General features: G+C 34.9%; 1 protein-coding gene across 3 annotated transcripts in view; it reads left to right on the top strand.

The window, feature by feature from the left end:
• Window positions 1–14,765, top strand: part of aco1 (aconitase 1, soluble) — a 134,103-nt gene that overhangs the window by 3,642 nt on the left and 115,696 nt on the right. For all 3 annotated transcript variants that reach the window (XR_011353040.1, XM_069922881.1, XM_069922883.1), the window contains exon 2: window positions 4,203–4,332. Coding sequence is in view for 2 of the 3 variants with exons in the window: in XM_069922881.1 (XP_069778982.1) it covers window positions 4,236–4,332 (97 nt within the window). In the remaining variant the exon portion in view is untranslated. The remainder of the gene's footprint in view (window positions 1–4,202; window positions 4,333–14,765) is intronic.

Below are 14,765 nucleotides of genomic sequence, written 5' to 3' on the forward strand. Positions count from 1 at the left end.
TTATTTGTTTGGATTGTGACAGTAAATTATATGGTGAACTAATCTGTTCCATATATTATGAATTACTTCAAAATGATCTTCAAATAGAAGGGTAGTTGTCTACAAAAACATAAGGGAAGTCTTATAAGAATAATAGAGAGAATTGGTAAATTTGATATCTCATTGTGAAGATCATACTGGCATTAGATAGGGTCTTTTGTACAAGGTAAAATGTCTATAGCTGCTGCATAAAAGCAATTACAGACAAAATTTGACACTAAGTCAGTTAAGACCATTAAATGCTGCAGCAGTATTAAGCCTTTAAGTCCATCGGCTCTGGCCGTAAAAGTAGATATTGGGGCAGATGACAAACTTTAACGAAATACTAGGTTTGAGGAAAAGAGAAAAATGGGGATATATAGAAGATGGATGGATATGTGGAGGGAGGGAATTCAAAAGTTTACAACTTTGGCACTTGTCAGTAACTAATGATGGAATTAAGGACACGCAAAATGTCAGAATAGGGAAAATGCTGTTTTTCTTTTGCTATATTTTTTTCTAGATCTTGAGATTTCTGCTATTTATTGCCCATCTCTAATAGCCTGTAAGAAGAATTTGGGATGCTACCTTTTATTATCACGCTTATTCTTACAAAGCTACAAGAGGGGAAAGGAAAGCAGGATTTCAACATTCAATAATGAAAATATGATGTTATATTCAAAGTTATAATGCAACTGGTAACCACTGTGGGTTATTAATCACAGGATGGTGTGTTAATGGGACTTGAGTATCGGTTAGGGCACACATGTCAAACTCAGGCTCGCAGGCCAAATTTGGCCCGTGATATAATTATATTTGGCCCGCAAGATCATATCAAATATGTATTAGAGCTGGCCCGCTGGCCGCTGCGCCAGTATAGCCCATCTTTCCTAATGGAAAGCCTACAGTCTGTCTGGGTCAGTAGAAGATCGTTGAGCACTGTCGCACCTCAGGGCTGTGTGCTCAGCCCACTCCTATTCATGCTACTGACCCACAACTGCATTGCCAGATCTAGCTCCAACAGTGTTATCAAGTTTGCAGATGACACAACAGGAATTGGCCAGATCAGCAACAATGACGAGCCGCTCAAAAAATAGTGCAAGTCACAATCTGAGTTTTAACATGGACAAGATGAAGGAGATGATCATGGACTTCAGGAGGACCAGGAACAACCACCCTCCACTACACATCAATAACTCTGTAGTAGAAAGAGTGGAGAGCACCAACTTCCTTGGAGTTCACTTAACCTGGGCACTGAACATCTCCTCACTTGTCAGAAAGGTGTAACAGTGACTGCACTTCCTGAGAAGACTGAAGTGGGCAAGGCAACCAGCCACCATTACATCAACCTTATTTAGAAGCTCTATTGAGAGCATCCTGGGTGGCTGCATCACAATGTGGTATGGTTGCTGTAGAGAAATGGATTGGAGGATCAAAGAGTGGCAAAGAGGATCACTGGAGTCTGCCTCCATCCCCCCCCATAGCAGGATTGTAGTCTGAAGAGGGTGTGCAAAATCTCTGAGGACCCCTTCTGCCCTGCACACACCATCTTTCAGCTGCTCCCATTGGGGAAGAGATACATGAGTGTCAGAGCCAGCACCACCAGGCTGAGGAACAGCTTCTTCCACGGGCAGAGAGAATGCTGAGTGACTAAAGGAACTGCTCGCACTAACCATCCAAGGCTCTCATGCACAAAACAAAATCTATTTATTTGTATTGATCAGTAGTTTTCTAACTGCCCCCCCCCCCAATCTCACTCACATTCCACTTTAAGCAATTCCTATGCCATAAGTGCTCTGTGATTACCATATATTTCGGCGTACAAATCGACCGGCGTACAAGTCGAACCCCCACCCCCTCCCCTTCACCCTCATTTTAAGGGGTTTATGGTATATCCGGCATACAAGTTGACCCCCATTTTCTGGTTGCCTGAGCTGCCCCATTGACTTGTGTATAAGTTGACCCTTAAAGCTTACAATCCCTGAGTTGGCCCATTGACCAACTTGTTCGTCGACCCTCCTTCCCCCCCCCCACCCCCTCGTGATTGCACGGATTGATCTACTGAGCGTTGGCTGGAGGTGATTGCTATCATGGAGTGTCCATTTGACACAACGCAGACCGTGATGAAAATATGAAGTGAGCTTTAAGTTGAAAGTGATAGAAAGGGCCAAGAAAACCAACAACTGGGCTGCTGCAAGAAAATTTGTTGAGCATGAGAAGTTGGTAAGAGATTGGAGGAAGAAAGATGAGATTTTAAGAAAAATACCTAAAAGGCAGTTTGTTGAGAAAAGGAATCACTCATTGGCCAGAATAGGTATGTGATCCGAGGCAAGATTGCTACATAGTCAACGTGAAATAAACTAAGAACATTTGCACTGCAGTGGGCCAAGTCACACCCAGACCTCAGTGATGATTTTGAGGCTACGGTCGGCTGGTGCAATCGTTTCACGGACAGGAAAAAATCTGGTATTACACCAAAAAAACAAAAATTGCAGAAAAATCACTAAAAGATCTTGATCATAAAGTTATAAGTTTTCAGCAGTTTATTATATGGAACTGGCAGAAACACCAGATTGCTTTGGCAAATATTAGAAATGTGGATGAAACACCCATGAATTTTGTCATGAGGGCAATAGAACAGTGGAATGGAAAGGTGTTAAAACTGTTCAAATCAGAAGTACAGGCCATGAAAGGACCAGGTTTACAGAGGTGTTATGGCCAACAGGATGAAGTTAAGACCCATGGTCATCTTCAAATACAAAATTAAACTGAAAATGAAATTCCCTGCAGGTGTTTTTGTATATTTTCATGAAAAAGGATGGATGGATGAAAATGGTGTAAAATTATGAATAGACAATGTGTGGAACAGATGGCAAAGTGGCTTACGCAAAGAACAGAGTTCATAACCACTTAACTGAGAAGACTGAAAGTAGATTAGCACTACATAATACTTACATGGCAGTTATCCCAGGTGGTTTGACATCTGTATTGCAACCTCTTGATGTATACAAGCCATTTGAAGACCATGTGCGTGAGGAATGGAATACATGGATGTCGAGTGCAGAAAAATTGTTTACAAAAGGCGGGGCAATGTATGACTTGATATGCTGTATAACTTTGTGCTCAAGGCATGGGACAAAGCTAAAGTAGAGACTGATTAAAGTAATTTAAAAAGTACAGTATCTCTTGTGCAATTGATGGCACAGAATGTGATTTATTGTGGGACACTAACGTCGAGGCTGAAATTGGCTCTTCAGATACAGACTGGGACCTGTATGATGACTGCTTAAACAGTGAGAGTATGGATGTACTTGCTGCCATCTTTGCTTCAGACGATGATAGTGAGAGTGACTTTCAAAGGTTCCATATGTGTTGTTGTTTTCAGACAATGATAGCGATTTTTTTGAAGGGCTAATTATGTTGTTTTCAATAAAAATCTTATTGAAAATCTGTCGCAGTCAGATTTTTTGGTTTTGCAAGGGTCAACTTAACACGCCAGATCATCACGGATTAGATTTTGAGCTGAATGTAAGATCTCAAAAGTATTTCTGGTGTATAAGTCGACCCTTTTTTTTGGGTGTCACACTCGTACGCTGAAATTTACGGTAGTAAGGATTGCTTAAGATGGTATGTGGGTGGAAAGAAAAAGTTTGAAAATCACTGTTTTAATTGTACCTAATTGACTCGTAATGTGCTCAGTTTCATAACTCCAAAGGAAATGGGCCAATGACAATTTTTCTCAAGCAAAATATTTCAGTAACAATTGGGTCTAGAGCAGTGATTCTCAACCTTCCCTTCCCACTCCTGTACCACCGGAGAACACTGTTTCGTTGAGTTGTACTTGTACGATTAGATGACAATAAACTTGACTTACAGTATTTACTCTATTTCCTTCTACATTTTCAATATAACATGGGTTTAAATGCCAAATATTTTGCATTTTGGGCTCACATAATGCCTTTAAATAGGTGCATAATGATTTATTGCCTGCCACATTTTTAATTACAAAACCAGTCTAAAAATACTAGTAGCGTAAACATTGTTGGGTTTGTTGTAGATTTATAGTAGTAGTAGTAAGTTTTACTAATCTTTGTAACTTGGTTGCAGTGCATCTTAATATTTATCAAGCTTGTGAACTGATGGAATTTTTTGCAAAGGCATTAATGTTTGAATTTGTATTTCAGGTGATCGCTTTTATCCATTGAGCACAGGTTACAATGAGCAACCCCTATGAACAACTGTTGGAGCCCTTGGATCCTAATTGTAAGGAAAAGAAGTTCTATAATCTGTCCAAATTAAGAGATGACAGATATGGTAAGCGAAACTTATTGCTTAAGTTATTATGACAGTAATAATATCTTTAAATTGATTTTGCCTTAATTGTTTTGTGCCTGTCTTGATGAATCCAGCATTTTTAATTTGTTTGTTATTAAGTGTGTGAAACCTCTTGTGCAAAATTGGAGGGCAAAGGTTGGGTAAAAGAAGTTGCAATCCCCTTAAATGTTACTGTTTGCAACTGATAGCTTATGAAACCTTGACACATATTGTTGACCTGCTAAGATTATTTCACACATTTCATAAAGTTAATAAATATAAACTGCTGACCACAGTGAAGGGAATATTTTACCATGCACTTTGTAGATGGCTTCACTACTTAATCTCTTTTTAAACAATTTTTAATGTTCCACCTTACTTTCAGCTTACTTGCCCTTAATCTGGACACTCTGCCTCACTTGCCCTTCTTTGAGGCTCTTAAAAATCTACCACTGCTACTTTGCTCTTTAATCATCTTTTCCTTAAATCTCTGTTTGGTTTGGACTTGTTTTTTCATTAGAAAATATTAACCTTAAATGCCTTGGAGATGTTTCAGTACGTTAGAGATGGCATATAAATGTCGGATGTTGCTGTTACAGCCATACTTTTTTTCATCATGCTTTCCTCTGTGCCAAAGACAAGACTTTGAATTGTCCCTAATATTTCCACTAATAATCAGTTTATTTAGCACCTAAAGATAGATATGAGGCCTGTATCATCCTGGTGTATTGGAAGGTTAAAACATTGGTAGTGTCACATGTTTAAGTAGAAGCAAAGGGTGCTAATACTTCCAAATAGAAAAAACTGAATATTGTCCAAATGGTATCAAGAACAAGCATGACCTCTGTAGCTGAATTACCGTAATCTGAGGTATCAAAAACTGATAAACAAAGAGGTGCAAGGAGAATGGTGTAGAAAAGTAGATTTTTTAAATTTAAAACCTTTTATAATTTCAGGATCACTAGCACTTCATTCATAATTTGCATCTGAAAGTTGTCTGCATTTACTAACTCGTTGGCTTTCAAGAAACTATTGACCATGCAGAAGTATCATCTTGGTGACTGCAGTGGACTAATCATCTCAAAGAAGCAGCTAGTCCTTTGTAGTATCACTGCTGAGAAGATCTTTTATTGTGATTCTAGGCTTCCTGTTTTACTGTACCCTTGTAGATTATTTTTTTAAATATTTTTTATTTTTCACACTGTGAACCATATCAACCAAAATACATACAAACATTTCCCTCTTAAATATACACAGTGGCATTTTCTCCCCTGTTTTTCCCCCCCTACCTTCCTTCCCCCCTTCCCACCCCCCTCCAAAACCAATAAATATTCAACATATACAATACAATAAAAGCATTAAACAATGTCATCGCACAATGAAAAACAAACAAGAAAAATTGTGTCATCTACTTTTACACACTGGATCAAGTCATTTTGTCTTCTTATCATTTTAGGGGGCGGAGGTCAGAGGCAAGCCCTCTCTGTTATGTTCCATGTACAGTTCCCAAATTTGTTCAAATATTGTGACTTTATTTTTTAAATTATATATTATTTTTTCCATGTACCATTGCTGTACTCTCAAGCTCTCTTCTGATTTCCAAGTTGACATTATACATTTTTTTTGCTACAGCTAAGGCTATCATAATAAATCTTTTTTGCACTTCATCCAGTTTGAGGCCTAATTCTTTACTTCTTGTATTACTTAGAAGAAAGATCTCTGGATTTTTTGGTATGTTGTTTTTTGTGATTTTATTTAATACCTGATTTAGATCTTCCCAAAACTTTTCCACTTTCTCACATGCCCAAATTGCATGTACTGTTGTTCCCATTTCCTCCTTACAGCAAAAACATCTATCTGATAATGTTGGATCCCATTTTTTTTTTTAACTATTGGGGTGTGATATATAACCTGTGTAACCAATTATACTGTATCATGCGTAACCTTGTGTTTATTATATTCTTCATAGTTCCAGAACATAACTTTTCCCATGTTTCATTTTTTATCTTCATGTTTAAATCTTTTTCCCACTTTTGTTTGGGTCTGTAGCTTATTTTATCATTTTCCTTCTCTTGCAGCTTGATGTACATGTTCGTTATAAATCTTTAAATTATCATTGTGTCTGTAATCACATATTCAAAGCTGCTTCCTTCTGGTAATCTCAGTCTATTTCCCAATTTATCCTTTAAGTAGGCTTTCAGTTGATGGTATGCAAACATTGTACCATGAGTTATTCTATATTTGTACTTCATTTGTTCAAATGTTAATAAATTATTTCCCAAAAAACAATTTTCTGTTCTTTTTCTCTCCCATCTCTAAAGAAAAGATTATCTATTATAAAAGGGATTAGCTGATTTTGCATCAATAATAATTTTGGTATTTGGTAATTTTTTTTCCTTTATAAATGAATCTTCCATATATTGAGCAAATGAGGCAATACTGGTGAGCTTTTATATCATACCAGCTTTTCAACCCACTTATAAAGTATATGTTCCAGTACCTTCTCCCCTATTTTATCTAGCTCTATCTTAGTCCAATCTGGTTTTTCCCTTGTCTGATAAAAATCTGATAAATACCTTAAATGCGCTGCTCGATAATAATTTTTAAAGTTTGGTAACTGCAAACCACCTTGGTTGTACCTCTCTGTTAATTTATCTAATGCTATCCTCGGTTTCACCGCTTTCCATAAAAATTTCCTTCTTATTCTCTTTAGTTCATTAAAGAATTTCTCTTTTAAGGAAATTGGTAACGATTGAAATAATTATTGTATCCTTCGGAAGACATTCATTTTAATGCAATTTACCCTCCCTATCAACGTTAGCGGTAATTCTTTCCAATGTTCTAAATCTTTCTGCAATTTCTTTATTAGTGGCTGATAATTTAATTTGTACGTGGCTTAAATTATTATTTAACCTAATACCTAGGTATCGGGTTGCTTGTGTTTGCCATTTAAATGGTGATTCTTTTTTAAATTCTGTATAATCCATGTTACTCATTGGCATCAATTCATTTTTATTTGTGTTGATCTTGTACCCCGATATTTCTCCATATTCCTTCAATTTCTTATGTAGTTCTTTTGTTGATATTTCTGGTTCTGTTAAGTATACTATGATGTTATCTGCAAATAAACTGATTTTGTACTCCTCTTTTATTTTTATTTTCTGTTCTTATCAGTTCTGCCATTGGTTCTATTGCTAAAGCAAACAGTGAGGGAAATAATGGACATCCCTGCCTAGTTGACTTACTTAATTTAAATTGGTTCGATACATATCCATTTACTGTTACCTTCGCCAATGGTCCATTATATAATGCTTTAATCCAATTAATATATTTCTCTGGTAGGTTGAACTTCTGTAATACTTTGAATAAATAATTCCATTCTACCCTGTCAAAGGTTTTTTCTGCGTCTAAAGCAACAGCCACTGTTGGCTTCTTATTTCCTTGAACTGCAGGAATTAGATTAATAAATTTACAGGCATTATCTGCTGTTCGTCTTTTAATAAATCCAGTTGATCTTGTTTTACTATCTTAGGTACACAATCGGCCAATCTGTTTGCTAATAATTTCACTATTATAGTCTGAGTTAAGTAGAGAAATTGGTCTATATGATCCTGGTGTTAATGGATCCTTCCCTGTCTTTGGTATTATTGTAGTTATTGCTGTCTTACATGAATCTGGCAAGTTTTGTGTTTCTTCTCTCTGGTTCATTACTTCCAGGAGAGGAGGAATTAATAACTTTTTAAATGTTTTATAGAATTCTATTGGGAATCCATCCTCAACAGGCGTTTTATTGTTCAGCAGCTTTTTTAATGTATCCTGTACTTCCTCTATTTCAAATGGTTTTATTAGTTTGTTTTTTCCTCTTCTTGCAATTTCTGCAGTTCAATTTTAGCTAAAAAACTTCTATTTTATCATCTTTCCCCTCGTTCTCAGTTTGGTATAATTGTTCATAAAATTCCTCAAATTTCTCATTAATCTCCATTGGATTATATGTAATTTGTTTGTCCTTTTTCCTTGATGCCAATACAGTTCTTTTGGCTTGTTCTGTTTTAAGTTTCCTGGCTAATATTTTGTGTTTTTTCTCCTAGTTCATAATACTTTTGCTTTATTTTTATTATGTTTTTCTCCATCTTGTACGTTTGTAATATTTCGTATTTTATTTTTTGTCCGCCAATTCTCTTTTTGTTATATCATCCCTTGTTGCTAGTTCCTTTTCTGTACTTACTATCTCTCTTTCCGACTGTTCTATTTCCCGATTGTAGTCCTTTTTCATCTTAGTTTTATAACTTATTATCTGCCCTCTAATGAAGGCTTTCATTGCATCCCATAATATAAATTTGTCTTTCACTGATTCCATATTTATTTCGAAGAACATTTTAATTTGGCATTCAATAAACTCTCTAAATTCCTGCCTTTTAAGTAGCATGGAGTTTAACCTCCATCTCTATGTTCTTGGTGGGATATCCTCCAGTTCTATTGCTAATAATGGGTGAATGATCAGATAGCAATCTAGCTTTATATTCAGTTTTCATAACTCTCCCTTGAATATGGGCCAACAACAAAAACCTATCAATCCTTGATTATGTTTTATGCCTACTTGAATAATATGAGTATTCCTTCTCCCTTGGGTGGTGCATCCTGCATTGATTTAACCATAAATTTGGCCACTTTAATCTTTTTTCTAGTCTTTTGTCAAGTTTTATCCAACATTGGATCCAAATTAAGGTTAAAAGCCCCTCCTATCAATATATTCCCTTGCGTATCTACAATCTTCAAAAAAATAACTTGCATAAAATTTTGATCCTCTTCATTAGGTGCATATATATTGAGCAAATTTCAAAATTCTGAATATATCTGACACTTTCTGCTGGATCTATTATTTTCTCCTCTATTTTGATTGTTACACTTTTTTAAAAATATTTTTATTTTTCACACTATAAACCACATTGATCAAGATACATACATTTTCCCTCTTGAACATGTACAGTGTCGTTTTCTTTCCCCCCCTCCCTTCCTACCTCCCCTCCCATTCATTTAAAGTTCAGAAAATAGGATACATTAAACCCGTCAAACAATGTTGTCACTCAATATAGACAAACAAGAAATTCCACTGAGTCAGTTCTTTTCATTCTCTTCTCCTTCTGTCATTTTAGGTGGTAGATGTCCCTGGTAGGTTTTCTCTATTATGTTTCATGTTTGGCTCCCATATTTGTTCAAATATTGTAATATTATTTCTTAAATTATGTTATTTTTTCTAATGGAATACATTTATTCATTTCTATATACCATTGTTGTATTCTCAAGATGTCTTCTAATTTCCAAGCTGACATAATATATTTTTTTGCTACAGCTAGGGCTATCTTAACAAATCTTTTTTGTGCACCATCCAAATCAAGTCCAAATTCTTTGTTTTTTATGTTACTTAGGAGGAAGATCTCTGGGTTTTTTGGTATATTGCTTTTTGTGATTTTATTTATTACCTGGTTTAGATCTTCCCAAAATTTTTTCACTTTCTCACATGTCCATATTGCATTAATTGTTGTTCCCATTTCCTTTTTACAGCGAAAACATCTGTCAGATACTGTTGGGTCCCATTTATTTAACTTTTGAGGTGTAATATATAGCCTATGTATCCAGTTATATTGTATCATATGTAACCTTATATTTATTGTATTTCTCAGTTCCTGAGCATAACTTCTCCCATGTTTCCTTCTTTATCTTTGTTTAGATCTTGTTCCCATTTTTGTTTAGTTTTACCATTTGTTTCCTCATTCTCCTTTTCTTGTAGTTTAATATACATGTTTGTTACAAATTTTTTTATTATCTTTGTGTCTGTAATCACATACTCAAAGTTGTTTCCCTCTGGTAACCTCAGACTGCTTCCCAATTTGTCCTTCAAGTAGGATTTCAGTTGGTAGTATGCCAACACTGTATCGTGAGTTATATTTATCCTTCATTTGTTCAAAGGATAATAATTTATTTCCCGAAAAACAATGTTCTATTCTTTTAATCCCTTTTTTCTCCCATTCTCTAAAGGAAAGGTTATCTATTGTAAAAGGGATTAGCTGATTTTGCGTCAGTATTAGTTTTGGTTGGTAATTTGTTTTATTCCTTTCTACATGAATCTTCTTCCAAATATTGAGCAGATGATGTAATACTGGAGAATTCCTACGTTGTACCAATTTTTCATCCCATTTATATAATATATGTTCAGGTATCTTCTCCCCTATTTTATCTAATTCTAATCTAGTCCAATCTGGCTTTTCCCTTGTTTGATAAAAATCTGACAGGTATCTTAATTGTGCAGCTCTATAATAATTTTTAAAGTTTGGCAGTTGTAAGCCTCCTTGTTTATACCATTCTGTTAATTTATCTAGTGCTATCCTCGGTTTCCCCCCTTTCCATAAGAATTTCCTTATTATTTTCTTTAACCCCTTGAAGAATTTCTCTGTCAAGTGTATTGGCAATGCCTGAAATAGGTATTGTATCCTTGGGAAAATGTTCATTTTAATACAGTTTATCCTTCCTATTAGTGGTAAATCTTTCCAATGCTCTAAGTCGTCCTGTAATTTTTTCATTAGTGGATAATAATTGAGTTTATATAGATGGCCGAGGTTTTTATTTATTTGTATACCTAGGTATCGCATTGCTTGCGTTTGCCATCTGAATGGTGATTCTTCCTTAAATTTTGAGAAATGCGCATTATTCATTGGCATTGCTTCACTTTTATTTTCATTAATCTTGTATCCCGACACTTCTCCATATTCCTTCAATTTCTTATGTAATTCTTTTATTGATAGTTCTGGTTCTGTTAAGTATACTATAACGTCATCTGCAAATAAACTGATTTTATATTCCTTGTCTTTTATTTTTATCCCTTTTATTTTATTTTCTGTTCTTATCAGTTCTGCTAGTGGTTCTATGGCTAACGCGAACAGTAAGGGCGATAGTGGGCATCCTGCCTTGTTGATCTGCTTAAGTTAAATTGTTTTGATATATATCCATTTACTGTCACTTTCGCCAATGGGCCCTTATATAATGCTTTAATCCAATTAATATATTTCTCTGGTAAGCTGAATTTTTGTAGTACTTTGAATAAATAATTCCATTCTACTCTGCCAAAGGCCTTCTCTGCGTCTAAAGCAACCGCTTTATTTCCTTTAATAAATAAATAAGTTAATAAATTTACAAATATTGTAAGATGTTCGTCTTTTTTTAATAAATCCAGTTTGGTCTAGATTTACTATTTTTGGTACATAGTCGGGTAATCTGTTTGCTAATAATTTAGCTATTATCTTATAATCTGTGTTAAGTAAAGATATTGGTCTATATGACGCTGGTGCGAGTGGATCGTTCCCTGTCTTTGGTATTACTGTAATTATTGCTGTTTTTAATGAATCTGGTAAGCTTTGTGTTTTATCAATCTGGTTGATTACTTTCAGGAGGGGAGGAATTAATAAATCTTTAAATGTTTTATAGAATTCTATTGTGAATCCATCCTCTCCTGGTATTTATTATTCGGTAGTTTTTTTATTGTCTCTTGTATTTCTACTATTTCAAATGGTTCTGTTAATTTATTTTGTTCCTCTGTTTGTAATTTCGGTAGTTCAATTTTAGTTAAATATTAATCTATTTTGTCTTCTTTCCCTTCGTTTTCAGTTTGATATAATTGTTCGTAGGATTCTCTGAAGTTTTCATTAATCTCCGTTGGATTATATGTGATTTGTTTGTCTTTTTTCCTTGATGCCAATACCATTATCTTAGTTTGTCCTGTCTTAAGCTGCCACGCTAGAATTTTGTGCGTTTTTTCTCCTAGTTCATAATATTTCTGTTTTGTCTTCATTATGTTCTTCTCCACCTTGTACGTTTGTAGTGTTTCATATTTTATTTTTTTATCTGCCAATTCTCTTCTTTTAGTTGTATCTTCCTTCATTGCTAATTCTTTTTCTATATTTGCTATTTCCCTTTCCAACTGCTCTGTTTCCTGATTGTAGTCCTTCTTCATCTTGGTTATATAACTTATTATTTGCCCTCTGATGAACGCTTTCATTGCGTCCCATAGTATAAACTTACCTTTCGCTGATTCCGTATTTATTTCAAAGTACATTTTAATTTTTCGTTCAATGAATTCTCTAAAATGCTGCCTTTTAAGTAGCATGGAGTTTAATCTCCATCTATATATTCTTGGAGGGATGTCCTCTAACTCTATTGTCAATATCAGGGGTGAGTGGTCCGATAATATTCTAGCTTTATATTCTGTTTTCCTAACTCTGTCTTGCATGCGAGTTGATAACAGGAATAGGTCTATTCTTGAGTATGTTTTATGTCTACCCGAATAATATGAATATTCCTTTTCCTTTGGGTGTTGTTTCCTCCATATATCCAAAAGTTGCATTTTTTGCATCGATATAATTATAAATTTGGTTACTTTGTTCTTTGTTAATTTTTTTCCCAGTTTTATCCATGTTTTGATCCAAATGAAGGTTGAAATCCCCTCCTATTAGTATTTTCCCTTGCGTGTCTGCTATCTTCAAAAAAATATCTTGCATAAATTTTTGATCTTCTTCATTAGGTGAATATACATTGAGTAAATTCCAAAACTCCGAATATATCTGACATTTTATCATTACATATCTCCCTGCTGCATCTATTATTTCCTCTTCTATTTTAATTGGTACATTTTTACTGATTAATATAGCTACTCCTCTAGCTTTTGTATTATATGACGCTGCTGTTACATGTCCTATCCAATCTCTCTTTAATTTCTTGTGCTCCACTTCAGTTAAGTGTGTTTCTTGCACGAATGCTTTATCAATTTTTTCTTTTTTCAGTAAATTTAGCAGTTTCTTCCTTTTGATTTGGTTATGTATTCCATTAATATTTAAAGTCATATAGTTCAACATAGCCATTTCATACTTTGTTTATCTTTCCTTTCCGTTTCCTCATCATCACCTTTCCTTCTTATCCATTTCTGCTTTTTTTTTTGAACACTTTATAAGACAACATTTCTAAAACATAAAACATTTCCTTTATTCTCCTATCTAAAATTTCTTTAACCCCACTATCCCCTCCCGTTCCTGAGTTGCCCTTTATCCCTTGTCGGGCAAACACATCTCCCCTCTCCATTTGGATTTGCGAATTCACTCGCAAGCGTCAACTGATTTCGCAGTGACCGTAACTCTTCCCCACCCAGCCCCCCCACAGAAAATATTTTAATTTTCATATGCAACAAAGGTCACTCTCTTAATTCCCCCCATACTTCCTTTCTTCCCTCTCTTTCCCTTCTTAGTTCTTACCTCTATTCTATTTTTTTAATATATTCATACACACATACACATACATATATATCTATATATACCTAGATACACACATACATATAGTTTGTGGTCATTTTTGTTCTCATTACACATCTTCCTCTCTCTGTCTGTTTTGTAGTTGTTCTGCAAATTTTCATGTTTCCTCCGGATCCAAGAATAGTCTGTTTTGCTGCCCTGGAATAACTATTTTAAGTACCGCTGGATACTTTAGCATAAATTTGTATCCTTTTTTCCATAAGATCGTTTTTGCTGCATTAAACTCCTTCCTCTTCTTCAGGAGTTCAAAACTTATATCTGGATAGAAAAAAAATTTTTGACCTTTGTATTCCAGTGGTTTTTTGTCTTCTCTTATTTTCCTCATTGCTTTCTCCAATATATTTTCTCTTGTTGTATATCTTAAGAATTTTACTAGAATGGATCTTGGTTTTTGTTGTGGTTGTGGTTTAGGTGCTAATGTTCTGTGTGCCCTTTCTATTTCCATTTCTTCCTGTAGTTCTGGTCTTCCTAGGACCCTGGGGATCCATTCTTTTATAAATTCTCTCATATTCTTGCCTTCTTCATCTTCCTTAAGGCCCACTATCTTTATATTGTTTCTTCTACTATAATTTTATCTATCTTCTGAGCTAACAGCTCTTGTGTCTCTTTAACTTTTTTACCAGATTCTTCTAATCTCTTTTTTATATCCTCTACTTCCATTTCTACGGCTGTTTCTCGTTCTTCCACCTTGACCACTCTTTTTCCTATATCTGACATGATCATCTCTAATCTATTCATTTTTTCTTCTGTACTTTTTACTCTTTTTATTTCACTGAATTCTTGTGACTGCCATTCTTTTACTGATTCCATATATTCTTTAAAAAAAATATATCCATTGTCTTGCCCTTCCCTTCATCTTCCATTTCTCTGTGTTCTTCCTCCTCTTCTTCTGAGTCCATTCCAGGATCTGTGTCTTTTGCCTCTGTCTCTTCTGGTTTTCTTGTTGGTTTGTTTGTTTTATTTTGTTGGGTATTTTTGGTCGTCTTATTTTTATTAGAAGTGTCTTGCTGCTGGTCTTCTTCCTCTGGGTTGGTCATCTGTTGTTTCTTTGATTTCTTTTTACTCTCTTTCTTGCTTGTT

The sequence above is a fragment of the Narcine bancroftii genome, chromosome 1 (genome assembly GCF_036971445.1).
Source record: "Narcine bancroftii isolate sNarBan1 chromosome 1, sNarBan1.hap1, whole genome shotgun sequence".
Classification (NCBI taxonomy): Eukaryota; Metazoa; Chordata; class Chondrichthyes; order Torpediniformes; family Narcinidae; genus Narcine; species Narcine bancroftii.